This window comes from Pimephales promelas, chromosome 14 (genome assembly GCF_988280905.1).
Source record: "Pimephales promelas chromosome 14, fPimPro1.hap1.1, whole genome shotgun sequence".
NCBI lineage: Eukaryota > Metazoa > Chordata > Actinopteri > Cypriniformes > Leuciscidae > Pimephales > Pimephales promelas.
In genome coordinates, this window is record NC_142782.1 from 29,155,909 (window position 1) to 29,183,796 (window position 27,888).

The following is a 27,888-nucleotide window of genomic DNA, read 5'->3' on the forward strand; positions in this document are numbered from 1 at the left end:
ATAACTTTATATAACTATAATTTTTATATATTTTAAAATATAAAAATAAACACATGATATCTATCTCTTTATATAATTATCTATCTATCTAGATATCTATCTATATGTCTGTCTATCTGTCTGTCTATTTATCTGTCTATCTATCTGTCTATCTATATATCTGTATGTCTATCTATCTATCTGAGCACATTTTTGTAATGTCTTTATTTAGTCATTGGATCAGAGCTTCTGTAGCCCTATCTGTCTCTGTCTGTCTATTTATCTGTCTGTCTGTCTATCTGTCTGCCTATCTATCTATCTATCTATCTATCTGTCTGTCTGTCTGTCTGTCTATCTATCTATCTGTCTGTCTGTCTGTCTGCCTATCTATCTATCTATCTATCTATCTATCTATCTATCTATCTATCTATCTATCTATGTTGTCCTATTAGAGCATTTTTGTAATGTCTTTATTTAGTCATTGGATCAGAGCTTCTGTAGCCCTGTCTGTCTGTCTGTCTGTCTGTCTGTCTGTCTGTCTATCTATCTATCTATCTATCTATCTATCTATCTATCTATCTATCTGTCTGTCTGTCTGTCTGTCTATCTATCTATCTATCTATCTATCTATCCTATTAGAGCACATTTTTGTAATGTCTTTATTTAGTCATTGGATCAGAGCTTCTGTAGCCCTGTCTATCTATCTATCTATCTATCTATCTATCTATCTATCTATCTATCTATCTATCTATCTATCTATCTATCTATCTATCTATCTATCTATCTATCTATCTATCTATCTATCTATCTATCTATCTATCTATCTATCTATCTGTCTGTCTATCTATCTGTCTGTCTGTCTGTCTGTCTGTCTGTCTGTCTGTCTGTCTGTCTGTCTGTCTATATATCTATCCATCCTATTAGAGCACATTTTTGTAATGTCTTTATTTAGTCATTGGACCAGAGCTTCTGTAGCCCCTCCTCGAGACCGCTGCTGTACTTCCTGTACGCGGATGATGATGATGATCGGGTTATGTTAATTACATAAGCAAAACGTAAAAGCTTCGCGGGAAAAGGTGAAAAAATGGCGACGTGCACTGACTGCATTTCTGCGCCGCTTGTGCTGTAAAAACACCAGAAACTTACTCTTAAACATCGCGAATGGGACATCGGGCTGCCAGAGGAGGAATATCTGCACTTTTTGGCGCGTTTTACCCGCGGGACCGGAGAGAAATCAAAGCGGTAATCTCAGCGCGAGATGTGTTTGAATGTGACCCGATTCAAAATTTGCAGCATTAGTGCATTAACAGTAACAGCGGTAGTGCTCCGGTGAACTTATTCATGCATATGAAAGAGTAATGCTGCGTTTTGGTGCATGTTGTGTTTGATTACAGCCAGCATGACAACTTGTCTGAGTCAGAGAAGTTTTAGCAGTGCGCAAGTTTTCCAGCATGCACTGATGATGTTGCATGTCTTCAAACGGGGAGGGAGTCAGTGCTGAGCAAAGATTCGCATATATGATTCATTAGCTACGCAACTGAACTACTAGACTTTTTAGAAGTCGGCATGGCTGTTGTTTAAGCAGGCGTGCATGCTTTTAAAGTTGATGCAATAGTTTTCTGTCACACAGAGAAAAGGCACGCATGTTTTATTCTTTTACAGTTATAGCACGCTTGCAGATTGTGTGATTCTTGGCCGGCTGGTTTCGATTGATTTGACTATTTGAAGAAAACTGGCCGAGATCAGTAAGTCTGAAGTTCACATCCTGACGATGAGTCAACCAGCTCAGTTTCTGTGCTGCCTTTTTAACTCATCAGGGTTGAGACTGAGTCAGGCAATATTCCCCATGTGCACAGTTGTGGTTGGGCGAATCTTTTTTGCAGTTCTACAGAATTCCTGCAGGTTGTCAAAACCATCGAGTACACTAACACTTCACTTACCTGCTGTACACTAGGCTACATACTTGCACATTTTGAGTGATTCCCAACCAGGGGGTTTTGAAAATGCTTAACTTTGTTGGTCCTGCAAAGCAATTAAAGCTTTAAAAGTCTTTAAATGTACTATTTACTTAATATAACTAATTTTAAATAAAAAAAAAATGGTTTTAATGTGGTCCGCTTTTGGATAATGTGTTTTTCACCCCACAGTATTGATTGCAACAAGGTATTTATTGTTTCATCCATTTTGTCAATTTCTGTATATATGTTTTATCAACTTATGTATTGTCAAGTGAGTTGTTCAGTTTGTAGCACCAAAACCCAGAAGAGAATTTGTAATTCCACCCCATTTGTTTCTCTGGAATTTCCTATGGGTTTTTAAAATGGCATTAATAAGATATTTGGATATTTGTTTGGCATTACTTTTGTTTTACAAAAAAAAAAAAAAAAAAACATTTGACATTTTGAAACACTTTTTTTTTGTAAATATAAGCTACTATATAAGCACTATAGAAGCATGTAAACTCGTCCTTGTGGTTGTTGTAGTCTGTAAATTGTTGGCAAATGACGTTTTTTTTTTACAAAAAAACATGCATGTGTAGTCATTGAATGGATATTATGAAACTCATATTAATATAAATGATAATATCAGTTAAAAGGACACATTTCTGGTTGGTAATTATTAAAGAGGCTGTGTAAAACAAATAATCTAGTGTAGTGCATGATCCTCTTTAAAATCACAGCAGCAAGTTGAGAAATCGAAACCTATATGACTGTCCTTTTTAAAAGCCTTAATAATGTGAGATGTGCTGTTCATTTAGTCCAATAGTGTTCTGCATTTATGCTTATTGATTAATTGTACATATAAATCCGTAAACCCCCTTTTTCCATCTGTAAATAAATACTTTTGGGGGAATATAGATAGCATTTTCTAGGTGTTTTTTCATAAATGCAACTGAACAGGGCAAAACCCCTTATTATGTCAGTGTTATCTTGGTTTCTTTTGGAGTTTTTATAGAGATAAGTGACCACTGGTCACTAAGGTTTCCATATTTGAATCATATTTACATAGAAAAATACTCTGAAAAATTCCAATAGATTATGCAATATGTCGCAAGTATTTCCACTTTTGGCATCTCTGGGGAACATCACATGTGATAAACCTGATGTAATCTTTGTGTGTGTTTTTTCTTTGCATTTTACCACTGACCCACAGGAGGTGTAGGTGTTTCTACAGTCAGCATGTTGGAATCGGCCTGTCGGGACGGATATCTGACTGTCGGGTCGGAACCTCTAGAACCCAAGCACCTGCTTCCCAAGAAAGAGAAACCCTGCAGTGACCAGGAGACCAACTTGACCGTGGGCCAATACGTTCTGTGCCGCTGGTCTGACGGCCTTTACTACCTGGGCAAAATCCAGAGAGTGAGTCGCTGATGCTCTGGGGGTCTATATAAACCGGAACTGAATCTGTTTTATTAAATTGCACACATTGTATATATCCTCCTGGGACACAGCAATAAAAAGTGTTGGAATTGAGTTGTTATAGTACTTGGAGCATTAAAAACATACGAGCAATTTAAACAGATAAATCAGACTTTGCACATCGTCTCTAAACTGGTTTTTACCAACATTTATGTATATAATATTTATTTTTTTATTTATTTCATAATGTGTGTAAATGTATAGAAAAATGTCATTATGTATGTGATTTGAGTGGCAACTTCCAATGGAAAAATAGGATAAGAGCATTTTTGTGATATTTAAATGGAATATTGTATTTTTTTTTTATCCTGTTCAAGGTGAAAAGAAATTCTCAAAGTCCTGATGTACCTTACAAAGGACATGTGTGAAAGAAATGAAAAAGAAAATCACACTGTGCTTTGAAAGCCCAGGATGTCAAATTTAAGATATATATACACCAGATATATAAAACTGTGCCATTACCAAAAATCAATGTTCCCTTCTGAGGACAAAAATGAATTGCTGGGTCCCTGAAGGAAACATGCAAGCGATGTTCATGACCTGATAGCACATGCTCTTAATCATGAATAATTCATTTGGCGTAGACATATATATATATATATTTTTTACAGTCTTATGTTTGCATTTCACCACACAAACGTTCCTCGTTCCATTTCCCTATAGGTGAGCACCTCAAAACAGAGTTGCTTTGTGACGTTTGAAGACAACTCCAAGTTCTGGGTGCTTTGGAAAGACATACAGCATGGTAAGAGGTCTGGGTGGAAATGCATCGTACAAACCTGGGGTTTTTAAATCGTTAGCTTTTTAAAGAAGCCACAATATTCATCAGCAAGCTAGAAAGCGGATATATTGTTTGATATGTCATTGTGTCCTGTGACGGTATGGGATTAGCGCTTTGTGACGAAGTAACAAGCTTTATTCTCTCGCTCTCTCACACAGCTGGTGTCCCTGGGGAAGAACCAAAATGCTCAGTGTGTTCTGACATGTCTCTAGTTCCTGGTAATGAAATCCTTATCTGCGGGAAGTGTGGAATAGGTGAGTGAACTCTTCACGTAGCACCTGGATATAAACCTGGGTATATCACAGAAAAAAAAACTTGTTTTTGCTTTAAAAAAGTGTTGACTCAAAAAAACTTATTTTACAATAAAATGTCATAGAAGTAAAAACAATAAAAGTTAATAGTAGGGCTGGCCTTCGCTAACGATTTTTTTTTTTTGACTATTAGACGTTCATTTAAGCCATTTGTCGACTAATCGCACGTGCTTAAAAATACTGTGGGTGGAATAAAGCCTATTCTGCACTCAAGCGCACACATAAAGCTTGCAAAGCACCGGCAAAAGTATTGATTATGAATTTGTCGGAAAAATAGCAAGGAGACATTTTAATTGTCAATTAATAAACTAGTGTTTTCTGTGTCAGTCTCGGCTGCAAAGATGAAGTCGACGTCTTGTCACTCCTCAACAGCAGCAAAAGTGTTTTACAACACGTACATTGTACTTATTAGGGCTGTCACTTTTTATTCGATATTCGAATATGCGTTCGAACATGACGTGAAATATCCGTATTCGAACTATAAATAAACTCCGTTTTTTAAAGTGCTATGTTTAGCGCATTTTTTGCAGTATATGATTAGACCGTTTTTTATTTTTATTTTATTGTTTGCCATCTCATCCAAGAGCGGGCGCTCTAAAAAAATGGAATATATTCGAATACAATGCTTGATATTCGATAACCGTTCGAATTTGATTTTTCTCAAAAAGTGACAGCCCTAGTACTTATTATTCGATGTAATACTTAAAGCCATACTGTAAGTTAATATTTTATGTAGATTTGGGTGGGATGGCAGGGTGGCTGATGGTTATTCAGTTGGTCAACCACCTAGCATACACCCAAAACATCCTACCAACTACACACCCACATCCTGGCAACCACCCACAACAACTTAAAATGGTAGTGGTGACCAAGACCAACTCTTTTATATCATGAAAAATGATGCTATATTAAAAAAAAAAAGAAAAAGAAAAAGTGAAGTAGTTTGCATCACTCAATATTACTTTTCGAGGGCTTGGAGCCAGAAGGGCGTAAGTGGCTTTTAACAAACTTTACGGGAGAGAAAAAACAAAATTTTGACCACGCTTCAATCACCTGTATGATTAACCTTAAACCACAAACTTTGCAATCACAGGCATACTTACATGAAATGAGTATTTAAGTAAAAAATGTATGGCATTTTAACACAATGACCATGTTCTAAAACATTTTCAAAAAATCAAATACGTCAGATACGCCTTTTTGTTGCTTTATTCAATAAAGTTTGATCTCAGATAGGTGTTTTAGCACCATTGGATAGAGCTCATCGATACCTTTATTTTGATATAAAGAACTCCTATTCGCCCCAAAATGCCACTTACACCCCTCTGGCTCCAAGCCCTCATTTTGGTTATTCAACATTTCTATCATGAAACGGTTTACAATTTAAGTTTATAGCTTCTGTGAATACTAAATCTTTGTGTGCTTGGGGTGGTCAAATCAAACATTGCAGTTTGGCGATCTTAATGTTCAATGTCTATGCTAGTTACGTCTCATACAGCATACAGCACTCACATTGTCTTCAGAAAATGTCGAAATCTAGTTATATAATTGTTGCTGTGACTTCTTGCATGATGTAATTGCTGGGGAACTCTTCTGCCTGTGGATACAACTGATTAGCATGTACTTGTGAGAATGTATTTTAAAAAGAATGGAGTGGAAAATGTGGTGCAATTTGCATTATAAATGCCATAGGATCTACAAAGTAAATGGAGAACTATTCTGGGTGTCTTTGATGACTAAGGGGGTTCGGTAAGACTGCACTGCATTAATGACTCGCTGGGGACGCAGGAGTGGCTCTCTGAAGTCTCAAGGATTAGTGTCGACTTTAGCTCTGCTGTTCATATTTACACATCTGATTGGGTATGAGTAGATTTTTTTTTTTTGTGCTAATATTTGTCCTCCATTCATCTTCAGGCTATCACCAGCTCTGCCACTTGCCCCCAGTGGAGAGCTCAGCTGACCTGCCCCCATGGTTCTGCAGGAAGTGCATTTTTGCCTTAGCTGTGAGAGTAAGTCCTTCTTATCCAAGTGTGTATACACTATATTCTCTTTCCATTTCCATATAAATGAATGGGGATCAGGGAAAGTATGTTGCTGACATGTGTGTTCATGTGTGTGGCAGAAAGGGGGAGCTCTGAAAAAAGGGCCAATCTCCAAAGCGCTACAGGCCATGAAGCAGGTGCTGACTTATAATCCAGAGGATCTGGAGTGGGACTCTTTGCATCGTACGAACCATCAGCAGTGCTACTGTTACTGCGGAGGGCCCGGAGAGTGAGTCAAAAGAGTTTTGCTTTCTTCCTTCTGTCCCTGCTAGAGGTCTAGGCATTATGAAAACACTGCACGGATGCTCTGTATACATTTTTGCCTGGTTTCACAGACAAGGCTTAAGCCTAGTCCCAGACTAAAATGCATGTTTGAGCTGTTTTAACTGAAAGCAACTTGCAATCTTAATATATGTCAGTGCAATTGTTTTGAACTTCGACTTGTTGTCAAGGTGCACACCAGTAATGTTAGGCAAATATATTTATAAAGGCTACTTAAAGGGATAGTTCACCCAAAAATGAAAATTCTGTCAGTATTTACTCACCCTCATGTTGTTCCAACCCCGTAAGACCTTCGTTCATCTTGGGAACACAAATTAAGATATTTTTGCTGGATCACTCCTCCATACTACTCCATAGGCTTCTTGAGGGATTGAAACTTGCCGTCCGTTTCATACATATACTGTTATACATGACAACTGCTTTCTCTGGGTCGGCGGCATTCAACATTTGAATGTTCCAGGCGAATTGTTGTCATTTAGGAATGAGATCACCTGGATGTTTTAATTGAGATTGCAATCTTTTACTAGTTAATTGTGCAGCTATATTGCTCGTGCTTGGTCTACATGAGTGGGATTGGTGCACCCCAAACATCCAGTTAATGCTGTGCTACTGGTTTTTCTATTGCTGCTGTTCTATAGACACACCATTAGAATGGAAAAAATAGAGATCTGAGCATCACTCCATCACACCACCCCCTTAGTTTTGCTTGTTTTTTTTTTGTTGTTTTTTTTATCTTGAAATGTTATTGGTCTGTTTAGGTCTTTGTGCTTTGGGTCTGATAAGAAAAAAGCGACAGTTCATTTCTTATTCACGATTGTCCCATCAGGTGGTACCTGAAAATGCTGCAATGTTTTCGCTGCGAGCAGTGGTTTCATGAGGCGTGTACGCAGTGCCTTCAGGAGTCCATGATGTTCGGAGATAGGTATGTACAGAGCTTCATTCATCACAAACTTTACCACAACAAAAGAACTTACGTCTTTGCATCAATACTCTGCCATCCTTCACTATCGATTTCTCGTATTTTCCCTCGAATCAATCAAAACAATTGGCTTTAGATCATTAAAGCAATGCTTTCAGCGATTGTATCATGTCCAAAGGGTATTTTTTTGGCTGAACTTGAAAGTGGAGTGCCTAAAACCTCACTGTAACGCACAACATCATGACATGTGGCATTTGGTTTTATAAAACACCAACAACATTGAATAAATAAATATTTAAATGACTGAAGTATTTAAATCGGCAAAGTAAACCATTCTTAGAGCAAAAATGTCTCATGTAACTCTGAGTTTGTTGAACTAACTGCACTCATGGCGAGCAACACATTTTTCTGATTGCATGGTTTAATTGAATTAAATAATGAAATCTCATTGGTCGAAAAAATAGCTGTAAACCTCTGATTAGGTGTGATTGTGTCATGCGGCTGAGTCACATTCAGTGTGTACAGACGAATTGCTCTTTGGTGGCCTCGAACGGCGAATCGGTCCAATCAGATTTTAGGGTCGGCGTTTTCCATTTTATAATGAAATATAGGCCGTTGCTTTTCAGAAAGACCAATGAATGCAATAACCAAAGTGCAATTCTATTTGAAACATCTCAACAGTGATGATTAGTGAATATTGCGACAAACTTAATGCGTCGTCGCACACAGCCAAGATTACATGCATTAGGGGATTTTTTTCAAAGATCATAATGACACTGTCAAGCACAGTTTTTCTGTGGCCTCTCCAAGGTATGTCATTTAAATGACTCCATTTTCTCTCGCAGGTTTTACTTGTTCATTTGTGCGGTGTGCAATAAAGGAGTGGAATACATCAAGCGGCTGGCTCTCAGATGGTAAATGGGGATCTCCTCTTTCCCACCTCACGAGTGATGGCGCCCAGATCTGTGTCTGAATTATACAGTCAAACTGTCGGATCTGATTGATACACGCCGGAGCTCTCGATCCGGAGCTTTTACTCTTGTGCTCCTGGCTATCTCAGAAAGTAAAGTGGGTTCGATGGGGTTTTTTTCAGCATAGAGTTTGTCTAGACATTGATTCTTGCTTTTTGGCCCAAATGAGAAATATCCATTTGAAGCAAAGATTTGCTGCTGAGAGGATCTCTTATGATAGCAGGGGATTACTCTTGAAATACAGTGAGCTGGATATTTAGGTATGAAGTCAGTCTCGGTTCAGATTTAAGCTTTATCCTTCTTAAAAAGTATGGTGGGTTAAAATGGACCTTGCCTTGTGAACACTCTATTTTACATACCATGTGACATTTCATGCAGTGTCATTTGATCTAAGAGCATTTCTGCATTAGGTCTAAAACATCTTCAGCTTATTCTCACACTTTAGAGCTTTAGGTTTGTAAAAAAAACAAAACATTTTTTTTTCATTTGCAGGGTGGATGTGGTCCATCTTGCCCTGTACAACCTAGGAGTCCAAAGTAAGAAGAAATACTTTGAACTGGAAGAGATCCAAACCTTCATCAGCAACAACTGGGATCATTTCCAGATGGGCAAGGTTATAAATTTAAGCTTTTTCTATCCAAGATCAAAAATTTAAGGTAAAGTCTGTAACTTTTAGGTTGTTATTTGTCTGGTACTGTAGATGATTGCTGTTATTTCTAGGTAGTGGTGCACGATATATCGGCCGATACGGTCAATTTTTTACACATCATCATTCCTTTGCGCTTGTTTAACTGAGAGAACGAGCAGAGAGAGAGTGAAAGCCCCGGTCGCGCACGCACGCTCTCACCGTCTGCAAACTGTCTTGCTCTCTTTCTTCAGTCGAAAAGAAATGAAGGTTTTTGATGAAAACATTCCGGGATTTTTCTCCATATAATGGACTTCACTGGGAACCAAACAGTTCAAGGTCCAAAAGACAGTTTCAGTGCAAACTGCAAACTGTTCAAAGGGCTTTAAACGATTCCAGACGATGAATAAGGGTCTTATAAAGCGAAACGATCGCTCATTTTAAAAAAATAACAAAGTTCAAGTTTTATAAGCTCAAATGGTCGCCTTGCTCTGTTCTGTGATGCGTGTTCGTGACTCTCCTGTTTGAACTCGTTCATCAAAATGAACAAATCTTTTTTTCGTGTCATTTGGTTCATTCAACGAACAAAATGAACGAATTGACTCGGGAATAGATTCGCTCATTTTGATGAACGAGTTCGAATAGGAGAGTCACAAACGCGAAGAAAGAAAGACATGGACATCTTGGATGACATGGGGGTGAGACCATTATTCCTCGTCTGAGATCGATTGGAGGCTTTGAAGCTGCATTGATACTGTAATATGGACCTTCAAACCATTGGACCCCATTTAAGTCCACTATATGATGAAAAATCCTGGAATGTTTTCCTCAAAAAACTTAATTTCTTTTCAACTAAAGACAGAAAATATGAACATCTTGGAGACGTGGGTGTGAGTAAATTATCAGGAAATTGAAGTCTGAATTGACTTTATGCACAGCTGCACTACTTCCTGAACTTAAGCCAGCTCCTTGTTTCCTGTCTGCTATTATTGGCCAAACTTGATTAATTCAGGTGTGTCTGATTATTGTTGCCATGACAACTGAGGTCCGGCAATCAATTTGACCAATAATGGCAGACAGGAAACAAGGAGCTGACTTAAGTTCAGGAAGTAGTGGAGCTGTGCATAAGGCCAATTGAACTAATCTTTTAATGCTGAAAACAGCATTTAAACTTTTTTTTTTTTTTTTGCTTGAATTATGTTTTTACTCATTCTAATGCAAACTGAGCATGATGAAGTGCTTGATCAAAACAAGTCCCGATAGGTTTTTTTTTTCTTTCCATTGTTGGTTGTAATTTTGCTATATCAGTGGTGGAGGAAGTACTGAATCTCAGTACTTAAGTAAAAGTACAAATACCCAGATAAATATTTACTTTAGTAAAAGTAGAAGTAACACAATGACAACCATACTTAAGTAAAAAGTACTTTATTTTAAATGTACTTTAAGTATTAAAAGTAAAAGTACTTGCATAACAATTTATTATCTTAATGTCTATTTTCTAATGATTAATAAAACATTTAATTCTAACTCATTCAACCTAATAGCCTACTCCTATAATGATGTTCAATAATGATGGAAAAAAAATGTCACCATTTCTGAAACAAGCTTGCAATTAGGCAATATCATGCTTATCCTTAGTACTATATGTTAATAACTATGTTTGACAGTAAACGCGATTCATTTATGGTGTAATTCTGAACCTCTTGGCTTGCCATAATCCAAACCAAACATATATTACACACGATGTGTTTCCTATGCACGTAAAAACAAATTTTCGCGTATGAGTTGCATGATAAACACACTGCGTGTGAGACGCATTTAGTGTGACCGGGTTGATATACTGTATCTATGGCAACCAATTGTCACTGGTGAGACAAACGTGCAACGAACGGACGGTCAGATTACGTTTTGGCAGGGGAAAAACTGATCAGAAAATGTAACGAAAATGTAACAGAAGTTGTAGAAATGTAGTGGAGTAGAAAGTATAATAATCGCTGCAAAATGTAACGAAGTAAAAGTAAAAAGTAGGCACTATTTATTGTACTTAAGTAAAGTAAAGATACGTGAAAAATGTACTTAAGTAAAGTAACGAAGTATTTGTACTTCGTTACATTCCACCACTGTATATTGTATCCACATCTGCATGTTCATAAAATAAATAAATAACCACACTTACTTAATTTGCATAAAATGTAACCATTTATATGAACTTACTCTTGGATGAAAAGTATGCCTCGGCAAGCTACCTCCAATCAGGTCGACTGGTTGCTCACGACCCCCATGACCGCTTGTCATGTGTAATCTGAAAAAACAGCATTTGCTAAATTGCAAGACTTAACCATAGCGAAGCCAACGGGCTTCATTTGTCTTCATTGAAACATGACAGCTCAAGGCAACAGCAAAGGAAATGTCTTATAATAAAAGCTCATATCACACCGGCAGTTTCTCTCAAAGACTTTCTCACCTATTTCAGCTCTCCAATACCCCTCTGTCTGAACGAGGCCAGTTTATTCTTGATGCCCTCAACAACTATAAAAGCAAGTAAGAAAAATATTTTCCTTTTGTTTTATACGTGTGTGTTTTATAAATATATTTAATATACTGTATATAAAAATAATGTAACTTTTCAGTGTATGACCCCCTTTTTTTTTAGGTTTCTCTGTGGGAAGGAGATCAAGAAGAGGAAATGCATTTTCCGACTAAGGACAAGGGTCCCTCCTAACCCTCCATCTAAGTTGTTCCCAGAGAAGGCCCAGAACAGTGAGGGCCACAGGGGCCACAAAAAAGGGGCCAGCAGAAGCAGGTTCATTATTTCATTTTTCCTTAATAGTGCCTCTCATTTTACTGAATGAGACCTCTAGTTGATGTCACATGGAAACATTCAAATTCATCATGAGACTGATCCCAATGAAATCTTTGAATTGTTTCACAGTGCTATTTGTTTATTATTTATCCAGTCGACTGATCATAACCGAGGTCCTTATTTCTTAGGGAATTTAGATTTCCGCAGTGCTTTGATAATGTAATGAATGCACTGAAAGACACTTGGTTTCTCCCCTATAATTTTACATTTGACAGTCACATCTAATTTTTAGGATTCAATAGTTTTTGCTCTCAAATCTGTAATGACATGTTTAGTGGGTGGAGATGATGCATCGATTGACAGTTTATTTGAGTTCAGCTGTTATTATGCTCAATTATGTCGACTGAATGTTTCTGTTCTTCCTCTGTTGCAGTAGCTCTGTTCCTGCAGAGAAGCGGAGAAAGAAGAGGTCCAAGTGGCTGCTGGAGGATGCAATTCCTAATGTAAGCTTTTCACCCGGGGTAACGTTTCACTGCGTCACCAGCCGTATAACATGACCTTTCTTGTCTGGTTTAAATCTGTGTTCTGTTGTTACAGTTACTAGGTCTGTAAAATAAAAAAAAAGGTTCTGGGCCAGTTGCATAAACATTGAAAACAACTAGCAGTTAGCCAAGGGTTAATACATTTCTGATTCAAAATATGTTTGTTTTTATGTAAATGTTATAAAAAGTTTCTGGGCCAGTTGCATAAACATTGTAAACAGCTAGCAGTTAGCCAAGGGTTAGCATTAGGACTGTGCAACAATTAATTGCGATTAATCTCATCCTATGCATGCATGCATGTATATATTTAAGAATTATTTGCGCTTAAATTCTCTCTCTCTCTCTCTCTCTCTCTCTCTCTCTCTCTCTCTGTCTCTCTCTCTCTTTCTATATATATATATGTATATATATATAGATACATAATCTATATTATATAAATATAAATATTTTATATATGAATAACACATTTTCTTAAATATATACATGCATGTGTGTGTGTATATATATACAAAATAATTATATACAGCACACACAAATATATTATGTAATCAAAGACTTTTATTTTGGATGCGATTAATCGCAATTAATTTTTGCACAGCCCTAGTTAGTATATATCTGCCAGGCTATTTTTTTTATGTAAATTATTTAAAAAGGTTATGACCTTAAAGAACAAAAGTTATTACTAGTCTAAGCAGTTTATGCAACAGTGTAATTATTAGTGGTCAAATGATATGAATTGCTCGGTGGCTAACAGTGGTATCTAGAGATGGCCAATACAATGCATCGTTCAAAATGTTTTTTTGTGTGTTTTTTTTATGAATGAAAAATTTATTGCAAAATATTTAAAGGCTGTCCTTTAAAACTTGCTATTCATCAAATTATTATTTTTTTTTTAAGTGTCACAGTTTCCACAAAAATAATAAGCAGCACAACTGATTTCAACATTGATAATGATAAGAAATGTTACTTGAGCAGCAAATCAGCACATTAGAATGATTTCTGAAGGATCATGTGACACTGAAGTAATAATGGTAAAAATTCAGCTTTGCCAACAGGAATAAACCACTTTTTAAAAATTGTTATAATAGAAAACAGTTATTTTAAATTGCACTATATTTCGCAATGCTGTTTTGACTGTTTTTGATCAAATAACTGCAGCCTCGGTGAGCATTAGACACTTATTTAAAAAAAAATGAAACAATTATACCTAGCCCAAACTTTTGAACTGTAGTGGATATATGTTTTACAAATTAATGACATCAAATAAGACATTTACAAAAAATTATTCTGAAATTAAATAAACCCTAATTTTGCTAAGAAATATTTGAGAACAGGAAGTGTTTGATATCCATTCACAAGATTATCAGACACCATTCACTGGCCAGCATTAGCACAGGATGATAGTAATCTTAAAATGTATGCATAATTCAGGGATTCACAAACTTAGTGTACCGAACTTCTTTGACCTAATATATATATATATATATATATATATATATATATATATATATATATATATATATATGATTTAACAACATGTTCGCATGTTCACGGTTCTGTTAATCGTTATTTCATTTTGATGTTTTTACTTTCAATTTTTTATTTATTGTGATTTACAATTTTATGATTTAATCATCTGCTTCTCATCTACTCACAAACACTGGCCTAGCTGATTTATATTGATCTATCACTAAACCACACACACACACACACACACACACACTAAATAATTCAGTTTGTGCAGTCCTCTTGAAATCGGATTCATGAAGAGGTGAAGTGTTGGAGTTCTGAGACTATGTTTGACCTGTCAGTACAAATCTGAGCTTCCCTTACTGAGATTTTGTGCTCTAGCACTTCTTAAAGTTTCTTGAATTCCTTGATAGTTCAATTTCATGCAGCCAAGCGTTCATTTCTGCTACTTGTTTCTTTTTTTTCTGCCAAAACTACAAGGTTTCTTATGTACTGACTATTACATTTAAATATGACCCAAGCGAAGTTTACTCTTGGTTGTCTTCTGGCTCTCTTCATCTCTCTGTAGCATCTTCCCTGCGCCCCGTGGTGATCTTCTTTTTATTCCTTGACGCCTGCTGCCATGCAGACCTCGCATTTCTCCCCCTCTTCTCCTGTGTTGTTTTGTCTCTTTCTCGCCTTTGCTTTCCCTCCCTCGTATTTTTTTCTGTCCCTGTTGGTGAAGCTACTTTGAAAGCCATGTTACAAGCTACTCATGATTTCATGTAGCTGAACTCCAGTCAAGCTCGCCTTTAGCTGCACTACAATCTAGTAACAAAAAGTATTCACGCTACTGACAAAATCTAGTTGGGTTACGTTGCTACTTTAAGTTTGTTTCTCCCCAACCCTCTCATTCTGTCTTTCTAAATTTTCTAAAAAGGATTACATTCATTCTCTGAGGCATTTAACTGACAAATCCTTCTGAGAGGTCTCCAGTCCCCAGACATGCTTTACTTGAACTACACATCTTGACGCTCCAGGCAGCACGGCTAACAATGCCGAGAGCAACTTCAAAGACGGCATTAGAGTGACTGTAACAACCGTGACGGCTCTGATCGTCATAATCAAAGCTGTGATTATCGGCATTGTCCAAATGATAATGAGTCGACGCGGTGAAATGAATTTAACGTTGCATTCCATACTTTGTTTGTGACCTCATCGCAGAATGACCTCACCTCTGCCTGGAGCACCAATCATCACATGGCCAACATCTTCGACTTCACGCTGGACGAGCTGCAGAGTTTAAAGAGGTGAATTGAATTTTTTTTGATTGTTTGACCTTTTTTGTTGCTAAAATCATTCACACAAGTCCAAAGCTTATTTCTATTTATTTATTTTAATTTTTTATTTTTTATTTTTATTTTTGAAGCAAGGTGAATTGGGATTGGCCACTGGTATGAAATAAATATAGAATTAAATGGTATATTATAATGTAGCATATTAATATGAAATTCAACTGATGTGTGGTCACAGATGTGAGTATATAATGACTTTGATATAATGTTTATTATCCAATTAGAATATGGTCAAAGCTATTATATATCGATAAGAAGTATAACATATTTTATAATATTAAAGATTAAAGATGAACTGAACTGAAAAAAATCGACGATGAAAACGGGTTGTTTATGACAATTAAAAGTAAATTACACTAAACATTTTAATAAAAAATTTTAATATAGCTTTTTATAAGCAACGCAAAATTGCGCTTGTTAGCGCTGGCAGTTTCGATGACGTCACTGGCATGGTAGGACCCGCGGAGCACCATAAACAACAGCTGCAGGTCCCATATACACAGACGAAAATGAGCACTTTTAACGGCATGGATTACGCATTTGAGCCCGCGAGGGACAGGCCGGTAGTGTCTGACTACCACCACATGGAGGACGATCAGTTTTAGGCTTCACTTACAGTACAGGATCGTTTTTGGGGAGAAGTGATTGTGGGCGCGAGCGCTGTGGAGTATGCATACTGCACAGGAGTCGATCTTTTGCAGAGAGGTCAACCTGAAACATTTATTGATCGGCGAAAAATGCATCACCATCATGCACCGTTCATTTCGGATGCTGTTCGGTGAGAGAAACGTGTTGGGGGAGGCTATGCTGTCTCTAATGGATGTCCGAGCTGAGACGCGAGCGCCCCATCAGTAACAGGGTATTTTACGAATAGGCGACGGCTGGGCTAACTTGTTATACTTTTCTCAGACTGTTTAGATTAACAGCGTACTGGCAGTTCACTCTATGTGCGAGGGTGCATTTAGAAAGGAGAATCCCATCCTTTACCGTGAACTACACATCAGGAATCTTTTCCCCTCAGCCGAATATCAAGGATTCGTGTAACGTTAACGTGATGTGTTGAACTTGTAACTTGTGTAAATAAAACATTTAATGCAGACATTGTCAGACGTTTCATGTACTCATTGACGAAAGTACATATCTCTAGATAGTGTGTCGCTAAAAATTCTGTTTCTTCAGCCATGTCAGCGCACCTCAGACTGTTTACAAGCTACGGCTGTTCTGCTGGTGCGGGTAGGCATCGGAGTGGCTTACCATGCCAGTGACGTAGTCGAATGTTGAAATCCAACATGGCGGCGCCCGTGTAACAAAAACAAGACTTTCAATGTACCATTTTATCCCTTTTAACAAATTATGCCATTTTAAAAATTGTACCAATGATAATTAATAAAATACATCTGTTATGTCACCTTTTTTCAAATTTCAGTTCAGTTCATCTTTAAAGTTTATTTATATAGCACATTTCACACGCTATGGCAATTCAAAGTGCTTTACAGAAAAGAATAATTAAATAATCATAAGATATAATCAAAAAAGATTAAGTATTGAATTCACACTTTTTTTAATTGTGCACAAATAGGCTTTACCTCACAAACATATAGTGTAAACTTTTTTGAAATTATGTCATGAATAAGTTAAATCATTTACACCATGTGTATGTGTGTGTATATATATATATATATGAAGAGTTCAGATGCAAAAGCCTCTAAATGCCATTTGAAATTTTCTTCTTTAATGATGATTTTTATGAAACCTGTATATTTAAGTTCAGTAATTTCACTTAAATAACAATTAATAGGTAATTATCATTGCCATTTAAGTGAAATTACTGAACTTAAATATACAAGCTTGATAAAAATCATCATTAAAGAAGAAAATTTCAAATGGCATTTAGAGGCTTTTGCATCTGAACTCTTCATATATATATATATATATATATATATATATATTTATATAAAATATTAGTCATACCACTCTTCCTTAATGTGAATAAAATCATCATAGTAAGATGGTTTATTAATCCATGTTTTTTAATTTTAATTGTTTCGCATTTTAAATTTGGTGTGGAAAAGGCGTATTATTGCATAATTGATTTATCGTGGTACTAGTTCATTATTTACCCTTGTCCTCTTAGTGACCTATTAATTCATTAGGCTTTTCAAAACAAAAAAAACATAGTAAAACAAATCATAGCCCGGGCTTTTATCTGACGGGTCTTAATTACGGGATTAAATACAACCCGAATCTAAAAAACAGACCCGGCCTCTATTTGCGTCCGGCCTTTATTTACCCAAACCTGCAGCCACACCAGGCGTGTAAAAAAGACAGGCGTCTATTTGGGACTCGGCTATTATTTGAAGTTTTACGGAAGTACATAGATCTCCATGCTTCGGGTTTGATGGCTCATTTGATACGTCTGCCCTTTCATTATTATTTTTTTTGATAAAGTCGCCTCACCTGTTTTAAAATTAAAAGAAACGAATCGCCCCCTTTCCGTCAATGTACATAATGAGGTCTCAATCAAAGTCAGTCTCACGGCAGCAGACGGCACGCTTGACCTTTTCTCCTTAGCTTTGATTTGAATCCTTAAGCATCTTATTTATTGGCTTGCGAACAATCACGCTCATTTGCATCCATTTTGCTTTGAAATATCAGAAAGGTCTTTCACTGTTTCCCCAATCACAACCCCACCCCACAGAAACTATTTTTTTATCAGCACGGTTGGTGAAGCGATTTAATTATACTTTTCTGTAAAGGTTATCATCTCTCTAACAGGCCTGAATAATGAGAGAATTGGAAACACTATTGGGGCAGACAAAGCTTTGAGAGGCGAAAGCGGCTGTCTAGGAGGGATTGTTGAAGAGTATAAAAGAGAAATCTGGAGTTGGTTTCGGCCATAATAAAAAGGGCACGTTGGGTTTCATCACAAAGCCGTGAACTGTAGTTAATGACTGCCATCCTTTGAATGGTAGTCCTGATAAACTCTGGTGTAGTCACAATCCCAGCGCTGTATAATGTGTTGAATAGCAAGCAGCAGGTCGGATCAACTGTATTCTTTTGTGTTCTTCGGTAGCCCTTTTGCTTTGGCCTCTTGAGTATGATTGAGAAAGATTTAAGATTAGTAACATGAAGTCAAATTGAAACAACATTTTCTCCCAATTTGTATTGTTTTATGTGACTATTTATGATTTATTTGATTTAGTTTGATATAATATATAAATCGTATTTTTTTTGTTTAAATTTTTGGTTAATTTGTAATTTTTATTGGTCTTTAGAATAGTTTTATTTAGCTTTAACTTAAACTTTTCTAATTCTCTTAAGTTTTTCATCTAACATTTATATATTTTATTTTATTTCAGCTTTATTTTGATTAGCCAAAAAAAAAAAAAAAGTTTTAACAATAACAACACTGGTTTTAATCAATTCCTCTTAAGGAAAATCAAGGCCTACCTCTTTGCTCTGAGTTGTGACATTAACTTCAGGATTTAGCATTAAGCCAAAAATACATTTTCGGGCTTTTCTCAGTCTAGAAAGCTCCAAATTCAAAAATAATTTCACATTTCTTCTACATAAATGACCCTTTTTAAATACACATTCATCTTTCCAGAGGTGAAGTATCCCTTTATGGTAGTTTTTTTTTTTTTTTTATTCTTTCCTTGTCTCTGTATCTCTTCATGGATTTGTCCATCTTCATTCTTAGCACCAGTTCAGGACAAACATTCAGTTTGGACCAGGACTCCACCGACGCAGCCAGTACTTCTGGTTCAGCCACCACCAGCGTCTCCTATGACTTCAGGTACTTTTCAGTTTCTTCGCATCTGCAAATTAACAATGTTATGTATTTTCTAAATAAAGATAATCTTAATTGTTTTCTACATTTGCCAACTCTCTGTGGCACTGACTAGATTATAACAACCATGTTCTGTCAGAGTCAGAGCAGACATAATACAGTATATAAATATACAGTATTTATGCACATATATTTACAGTGAGGCACCTTAACTCACCCAAGATTCGCACCCTCACAGTGTTGCAGAAAAGCGAAGATGCATCCTGAATTTTTGGGGAATCGGATAACGACTTTTTGAATTGAAATAGAATCAAATCCCTAGGTGCATAAAAGCACCCACTCCTATGTTTTTTTTTTTTTTTTTTTATGTATGTAACACAAAAAAACACTCGTGAATGTTAATTTAAATACACACTCTTACAGTATGTTAGGTTTAAGTTTGAATGTCCAAAAGGCACATTATTTTTCACATAAGCGCAATGTGCTCTGATTGGTCGGCTGTACCAGTGTATTGTGATTGGCCAACTGCTTTGAGTGTGTTTTGTAAATGCTCCTAATCATAACTGCGAGTTTCAACACACTACTAATGCAACTAAATGAGGCCTCCCCTTTTTTTGAGATGGTCCTCACTGCACAACATGAAATCCATGGGGAGGAGTCGGATCCACATCCAACTCCTCCCACCTAACATATACCTAAACCTACCCAGCTCCACCCCCTGATCCCTAAACCCACCGCTAATTCTACCCAGCTCCACCCCCTTGATCCCTAAACCCACCGTTAATTCTACCCTGCTCCACCCCCTGATCCCTAAACACACCCCTAAACCTATCCAGCTCCAACCCCTGATCCCTAAACCCACCCCTAAATCTACCCAGCTCCACCCCCTAATCCCTAAACCGACCCCTAATCCTACCCAGCTCCACCCCCTGATCCCTAAACCCACCCCTAAACCTACCCAGCTCCACCCCCTGATCCCTAAACCCACCCCTAAACCTACCCAGCTCCACCTCCTGGTCCCTAAACCCACCCCTAAACCTACCCAGCTCCACCCCCTGATCCCTAAACCGACCCCTAAACTTACCCAGCTCCACCCCCTGATCCCTAAACCCACCCCTAATCCTACCCAGCTCCACCCCCTGATCCCTAAACCCACCCTTAAATCTACCCAGCTCCTCCCCCTGATCCCTAAACCCACCCCTAAACCTACCCAGCTCCACCCCCTAATCCCTAAACCGACCCCTAATCCTACCCAGCTCCACCTCCTGGTCCCTAAACCCACCCCTAAACCTACCCAGCTCCACCCCCTGATCCCTAAACCCACCCTTAAATCTACCCAGCTCCTCCCCCTGATCCCTAAACCCACCCTTAAATCTACCCAGCTCCACCCCCTAATCCCTAAACCGACCCCTAATCCTACCCAGCTCCACCTCCTGGTCCCTAAACCCACCCCTAAACCTACCCAGCTCCACCCCCTGATCCCTAAACCAACCCCTAAACTTACCCAGCTCCACCCCCTGATCCCTAAACCCACCCCTAATCCTACCCAGCTCCACCCCCTGATCCCTAAACCCACCCTTAAATCTACCCAGCTCCTCCCCCTGATCCCTAAACCCACCCCTAAACCTACCCAGCTCCACCCCCTAATCCCTAAACCGACCCCTAATCCTACCCAGCTCCACCTCCTGGTCCCTAAACCCACCCCTAAACCTACCCAGCTCCACCCCCTGATCCCTAAACCCACCCTTAAATCTACCCAGCTCCTCCCCCTGATCCCTAAACCCACCCTTAAATCTACCCAGCTCCACCCCCTAATCCCTAAACCGACCCCTAATCCTACCCAGCTCCACCCCCTGATTCCTAAACCCACCCCTAATCCTACCCAGCTCCACCCCTCAGATCTGGATCCGACTCCGCCCCCTGGATCTTGTGTACTGCAATGAGGTGCTACTGCTTTTTGTGTATGTCTTTGGTGGGATTTTTTTAAATAAGGAATATTTTGCCATGTTCCCGAAAGAAAACTCAAGACTACAAAAGAGGCGTTCAGAACAGAGGGAGTTTAGAAACAGTGTGTACTTAAAGTGAATAGCTCCCATTGGAGTGACTTAGTAACTTTGTAGACCTATTTCATGCTCCAACAGCAACATCACACACAGAGAAAGTTGAAAATGCAAAAAAGCATAATAGGTCCTCTTTAAAAGGGAACTGAATGCATTAACATATTAGCTAATTGAATGCATCGCAGCTGATGTATGAACTTGTTTAGCCACAGGGGTGTAGATTTAGCAGCTGGTGTGATGTAATCCTTCACAGGCTGTTGCGAATCACCCGTACTCTCGTACATCCTTGCAACCGTGCGATTCAAATAAGTGAAGTTAAAGCCATGCATGTTTCCAGTGGACCCGCTGGTCCTTTGTTGCCATGGAAACCACGGATGCTAACCCTGTACTACAACTTAAGTGGTATTGCGGTTCAATTCAGTGCTAGCTTGAGGTGTTCTGCGAGGTTCTAATTTGTCTTGACTTTTGAAGTGGTGACATCAATGATATCATGTAAGGCAGCAGGGTGCCTCTAAAACGCTGTACTTTTTAATATACATGAGCTCAAGCAATTGTCAATTTGACTCGGGCGCTGGAATGACCATGGTGGGTTTGCTGGAATTCCAGGCCCGTATCCTCTTCATCTTTCATCTTGCTCTTTCACAAGTGTCCTCTTCACGGCTACTGCAGCGTAATCAATATTCCTGTAGTGGGACAATTTGGCAGCGCGGCTGTCACTGTAGATTCTCACCTCCTCTGCTGGGGTTGCACTCCGCTGCCCACAAGTTAAAGAGGAATAACAGGCGTCCATCAACACCTGATGTTGTGTGTAAACCGCTACTGACAGCTCGCAGAGAAATATGGTCAGATTATGGGTTATTTATGGTTATGGCCACTTGTTTGCTCCTGTTTATTTTAAAGATGGAGTCGGTGGAGGCTGAAAATAGGACCGGAAACCATGTCTGAGCCGAGATTGCCATTAGTCCGTTTTTTTGAGGTCTCGAATCTGGCTTTAGCGTTGAAGGTCAGAGATATTTTCCAGGTGTTTTCAACCTCCCCTGGCTGCCTTAGCAATTTACCACAGATTCATTGGTGTTTTGCAGTTTTACCCAGACTCATCCCCCAGTGTGTATTCATTTTAAAGTTGAAGGGTTTAAGAGACAGGGTTCACTAGGAGATAGATAACCTGGAGATAGCAGGGAATTTAACCTTTTTAAAATGGAAAAGTCTTGAAAAAGAATATAAAACAGTGAGTAAATTGTCATTTCCTCCCTTAATTTGTTTAATATGTAATATTTTATGTAATGCATAATATGAAATCTTTTAAAATTTAGGATTAAAACGTATTTGTATTCTATAATTATATATTATTTCAATAGTAAATATGTGTTTTTCTATTTATGCTCATGCTTGAGTGGACTTTTTAATATTTGTTGTGAATTCAACATGAAAAATGATCTGCAAAGTTGTCCACGTCTTTCTTTCTTAAGACCCTTATTCATAGTCTGGTGTCGTTTAAAGCCCTTTGAAGCGGCACTGAAACTCTCATTTGGACATTGAACCGTTTGGTTCCCATTGAAGTCCATTATATGGAGAAAATCCTAGAATGTTTTCATCAAAATACATTAATTTCCTTTCGACTGAAGAAAGAAAGACGTGGACATCTTGGATGACATGGTGGTGAGTAAATTACCAGCAAAAGTTTTTTTTAAAGTGAACTACACCTTTAATAAGCAGTAGTTAGGCGTTTATTGGGGCAAAAATCATAGTTAATAGTTAGTTAATAGTGAGAATTAGACCCTAAACTAAAGTGCGACCTAAAATTGTTTACTGTACATTTGTTTATTGACATAGTTCACTTTACTTAATCATTATTTTTTTTCCTTAAAAAAAAATAATGACAATCGATGACTAATGATGATGATTTTTATATGCGGATGAACCATTCCTTATGAAATCTTCGGTTCCTCCTCTTCTCTTTTTACCTCTAGCCCGTTCCCTTACATCTTCCTCACAAAGCTTTATTTTCATTGTGGAGCGTCATTGACACTGTCGAGCAGAGCTTTTTTTTTTTTTTCTCCGTTGAGTCACCACTTCTTCTGAAGCTCTTCAGATTCCTGGTAGAGATGCCTCATGTCCTGCAGGCCAGATACTTGTACAGTTAGTAATCTCTTATTTTTTTTGTCACCCACTGCACCAGGCCTGGCGAAATCGCAACCAAAGAAAGCAACGGCCTGTGCGCAGAACATGAGTTTGGATGGATGGCTGGTTAGAGACTGCAAAACGTCCCCACTCACTCTTTGAAAACTTTCCCATAGTTTGTGTTATTTATTTTAGGATATGGAATGCTCATTAGTATTCTCGCAGTGTTCCTTTGGGTGTTTAGAAAGAGGCGGAGAGAGAGGGTGGAGGAAAATAAACACAACTTGGATTTTCTCGACTGGAAAAGTTGTGAGGGTCGACAGATCCCTGTCCCCTACTGTGCATCCTAGTTGGGGGCTAGATCAAACACTTCACAAACACATATCTGCTTTCCGTGCTTGGCTTTCATGTACTAATACTGTTTAGCTCCACATCCCATTTTGGCTGCTGTAATGATTCTGAAATGGAGGTTCTCAGCATTGGATTTTGATATCTTGCTGTGATTTCCCATGTTACACATGCCCTTGGGCAGAAATGTGTGGTCATTATGAAGCTAATGCAGATTGGAAACTCCCCAGAAGATTCGCTGAATGAAAAAGAAAAACCTTAAAGTCCAGTTCTGCTGTGTGACCTTTAAAATGCCGTAACGCCCACAGAGGCAAGTGAAAGGGGACGGCGAAGTTAAATTCAGTGTTAAACGGGGACATCTTGTGGTGGACCGTTTCAGTGCATCAATGCAACTGCACCGCAATAAAGTTTCTTTAATATTTTTTGGCTGGATAATACATAGAAAAATATTTAAATAATAGTGCACTTTTGACCAGAACTTTAAAAAAATAGTACAAAATACTAATATTTGCAGTTTATAGAATGCATACTGAGCAGTTCAGTGTTTCCCATAGGATTTTTTTTTTTTTTTTTAAATACTGCTAGTGTTGCGGAGCGGGCATGTCATTTTTTAGCAATCAAAAAGCATGTCTAATTAATTAAAATAAAACATTATGAACTTTTTTTTTAAATATATATGAAAATAAAATTCACACTAATTCTGTGTTTTTGCTGGTAATAAAATGAAGCGATAAAACACAAATTTTATAATTTATCATATATTTTTTTTTTGTCAAATAACAGGCTGCACAATGAGCTTTACTGTTAAAATTAAAACATGGATTATTCCTTTAATTCACTTTTTTTTTTTAAATCATAATTTATTTGTATTAGTGTTAATGTATTATTTCATCTGGACATATCTAAATTCAACTGTACAACAATAATATATTTCTGTCAAGTTAAATCGAACTTTTATTTTGACGGGTTGCCGTGAAGACCATTTGAGTTTCTGTGCGTTTATGTCATGATGGTAGTTTCTCAAATGAAGTGGTTAAAGATCACGAAGTGACTTTCAGGCTGTGTCCGAAATCTCCACTCAAACCACTACTCCCTACCCCCTAAGTAGGGGGTAGGGAGTAGAGCACTATATAGTGAGCTCACCAGCATAATAGAAATACCACTTTCGGACACTACCCGATCGTCTCTCGGCGCCGTCGATTACGATTACTTTTTTACGATCAGCGCAATGCATGATGGTATGTAGGGCTTAGGTTAGTGACCATCGGTTGTACACTACTTTTCACAATGCATTCTGGGATACATTGAGTGGACTATATAGGGTATAATAATCATCCCTATAGATTCGGACAGCACTACAAAATGGCAAGCTCACTATATAGTCCACTATATAGTGAGTAGTGGGAGATTTTGGACATAGCCTGGAGAGGTAGTTTAATCATCTCTCTCTTCATATAGACAAAAAACAGTGCAAGCGTCACACGTGCTTCAGTGTGTGTGTGTGTGTGGTAAATAAAACTGTACATCGGCTTCAATATTCATTCACACGGAACAAGGCACGCAGCATTCATATTTAAATAGTATTTGTGGTTTAATATTCACACACACACTAGTCTACATCGTGATTTGATTTCAAGTGTACTGAACCACTTTCTACAGTATTTATTCCTTGAAAATATACAGTAAATAATTTTTTTATGACTGGATTTCGTCAGCATTTTAACCAATGGTAGGGGAAACACTGCAGTTTGTATACTGAGTGTATTTCCTTTTTTTTTTTTTTAATTAAAATGATTGGTGTCGGTACTAAGTAAGCACTCCGTTCTTGATTTTTATCCATCAGGATTTGGATTGTGAAGATTTCAATCTCCTCTGGTTACATGATGAGCAGAAAAGATTTGAAATATTATGAACAAACATTTTTTTTTTCAGTGACTTCTTATGTTCTTTACAGGAAAAATGTGGGCAGTCGGAAGAGGAAGTTGCCCTCCTCTAATTACACTGTGCTGGCCACAAAAAGAGAGATGGTGGAACGTGAGCTCAGCCCCATCAGCATGCCTGGAGAAGAGAGTAACGTCATGATGGAGAACAGCATCGACAGCCACACCTTCGAGAGCATCAGCGAGGACGATTCCTCGCTGTCTCACCTCAAGTCTTCAATCACCAGCTATTTCGGGGCGGCCGGCAGGCTCACCTGCGGGGAGAAGTATCAGGTTCTGGCTCGTAGGATCACACCTGAAGGAAAGGTGCAGTATTTAGTGGAGTGGGAAGGAACCACACCTTACTGAACATCACAGAACAGCAGATGGATAACTCCCCATAGTCTTTCCCTACATCGCTTTTGTGAAAGCCATAGTTTCAGAGCTCTAGTTTTGTTTTTGTTGTTTCCCACAAACCACATATTTTTTCTGATCTTCTGGTCTTATATCAAGTCTTTGTTTTTCTTGAAGTCATTTACAGTGTCTTTTTGGGGCACTTTAAACATCACAAACATGAATCAGTCTGGTAACTTACACACGGTATTACAGTAGGTAGCAGATAAAGGACAGTATTATGTAACATGAAGTCATTCCAGTTTAGTTTTTCACATTCAAACCGTTTAAGAGCATTCGCCCCTGTGAGTTTCAGTTAAGTTTTGAGTTTAATAAAACATGGAGCGCTCATCTCCAAAAGTATTTCTGCTGAAGGAATATATAGCGACATTTATTTGTTCACCTAAGATTAACAGTGGTACTTTTTAGCTGTTAAAATATTAGTCAGCACTTTCGTTCTTTTCTTTTCAACCATAGTATTTGAATTTGTTCTTGGTGATTTATATATTATAACCAAAGTGAAGCAAATATTGCTTTGAAAAGTATTTTTCTATTTGATATCCTTTTGTATGCTCTGGCATGTCGGATTGGATATACAAGACCTGCTTTGAGAAAGCAGAAGGAAACGGATCATCTGCATTTCATTTCAATAGAATCTCTAGGCTCTTTACCCACATGTGACCGTCAAATCAATGTTTTCTACAAGCTCTCCAAAGATTGTTGTTATAGACCATTTTGCAAGATGTAAACAACACTGGTCCAGAAGCACTTCCTGTTTCAGTTTTTTAACACTACAGAAAAGCTGGGATAAAATACAACCAACAAAACATATAAAACTGACTCAAAAAGTTAAACAAACATCTTTAAGATGTTTTCTTTACATGTTACAAACTGAATCAGGAAGTGTTTCTGGACCAGTGTTGTTTACATCTTGCAAAATGGTCTATTTTTGAGCTGGATATGTAAGGGGATTCGTTCTCTTATCAGATTATTGGATTGACTGGAAAATTGAAAATAATGTGAAGTTTTAAAGCTGTCAGGTTCTATAATTTGACTTCATTAGTTTTATAGTACACAACATTATTAAAACTACTTTATTATTTACATGTATATAATTGGATATAAGATTAGCCCCATTTTATTATTGCACTATTAACATGTTTTATCAGCTATGCAAGCTATTATTGGATAAATTTACCTATATTTTCTAATTGATTTTGAAGAAAAAAAATGTATAAAAATATATTTCAAGTATTTACTTTTTACTTTTAAAATGTTACCCCAATGGAAAAGCATTTGTGAAATTGAACCCAGATTATACAAAACCATTTTTTTTTGTGTGTGTGTGTCAACTTGATCACATTAAAAGAGGAGTTTTATATTTTGGTTACGAGTTTAACAAGGTTCAGAAGAGAGACAAAATGTATTTGTATAAGATTAAAATAAAATAGTTTTGAATGTTTTTTTGACTATCTCTATACATTACACTCAACATTGTACATGGTTAACATGTACATGTTTTTCGGAACAGTGTTCAAACATATAAAATGTGTAAACTTGCATGTCATTATTCATTCATTCCTGTTTCAGATCATTAAAACAGTTGTCAGCAATAATTTTAAAGGTGTGATCTTGTGTGTTTGTACCCTCATTTTCACAGGTGTAACATTCCTTAGTTTGTATAGAACATCTGCTTTAATTTCCTATTAAAAAAAAGTAATAAATGCATAACCACTGTGTGTCAATGAGACGGTCGTCATGGGGTCATAATTTACACAT

The 27,888-nt window shown here is 37.5% G+C and overlaps 1 protein-coding gene across 2 annotated transcripts; it reads left to right on the forward strand.

The window, feature by feature from the left end:
* The first annotated feature begins 934 nt into the window (after positions 1-934).
* Positions 935-27,571, forward strand: phf19 (PHD finger protein 19). Of its 2 annotated transcripts, none has more exons than XM_089119806.1 (15): positions 935-1,221; positions 3,133-3,338; positions 4,062-4,143; positions 4,338-4,433; positions 6,405-6,499; positions 6,613-6,761; positions 7,641-7,736; positions 8,579-8,647; positions 9,197-9,317; positions 11,803-11,870; positions 11,983-12,132; positions 12,569-12,635; positions 15,348-15,433; positions 19,179-19,274; positions 25,752-27,571. In XM_089119806.1, exons 2-15 carry the CDS (start codon positions 3,159-3,161, stop codon positions 26,083-26,085), a joined length of 1,689 nt encoding a protein of 562 aa, XP_088975932.1. In that variant the 5' UTR covers positions 935-1,221; positions 3,133-3,158; the 3' UTR covers positions 26,086-27,571. The 2 variants fall into 2 exon arrangements, with proteins under 2 accessions (XP_088975932.1, XP_039520567.1); XM_039664633.2 differs by having other exon boundaries at positions 939-1,221; positions 12,566-12,635.
* Positions 27,572-27,888: the final 317 nt, after the last annotated feature.

Bases quoted from the DNA above. Each gene is read 5' to 3' on its own strand.
- phf19 (XM_039664633.2), top strand. From the start codon at position 3,159: ATGTTGGAATCGGCCTGTCGGGACGGATATCTGACTGTCGGGTCGGAA. The intron at 9,318-11,802 runs GTTATAAATTTA...CACCTATTTCAG, and splicing joins ATCATTTCCAGATGGGCAAG to CTCTCCAATACCCCTCTGTC. The intron at 15,434-19,178 runs GTGAATTGAATT...CTTCATTCTTAG, and splicing joins GAGCTGCAGAGTTTAAAGAG to CACCAGTTCAGGACAAACAT.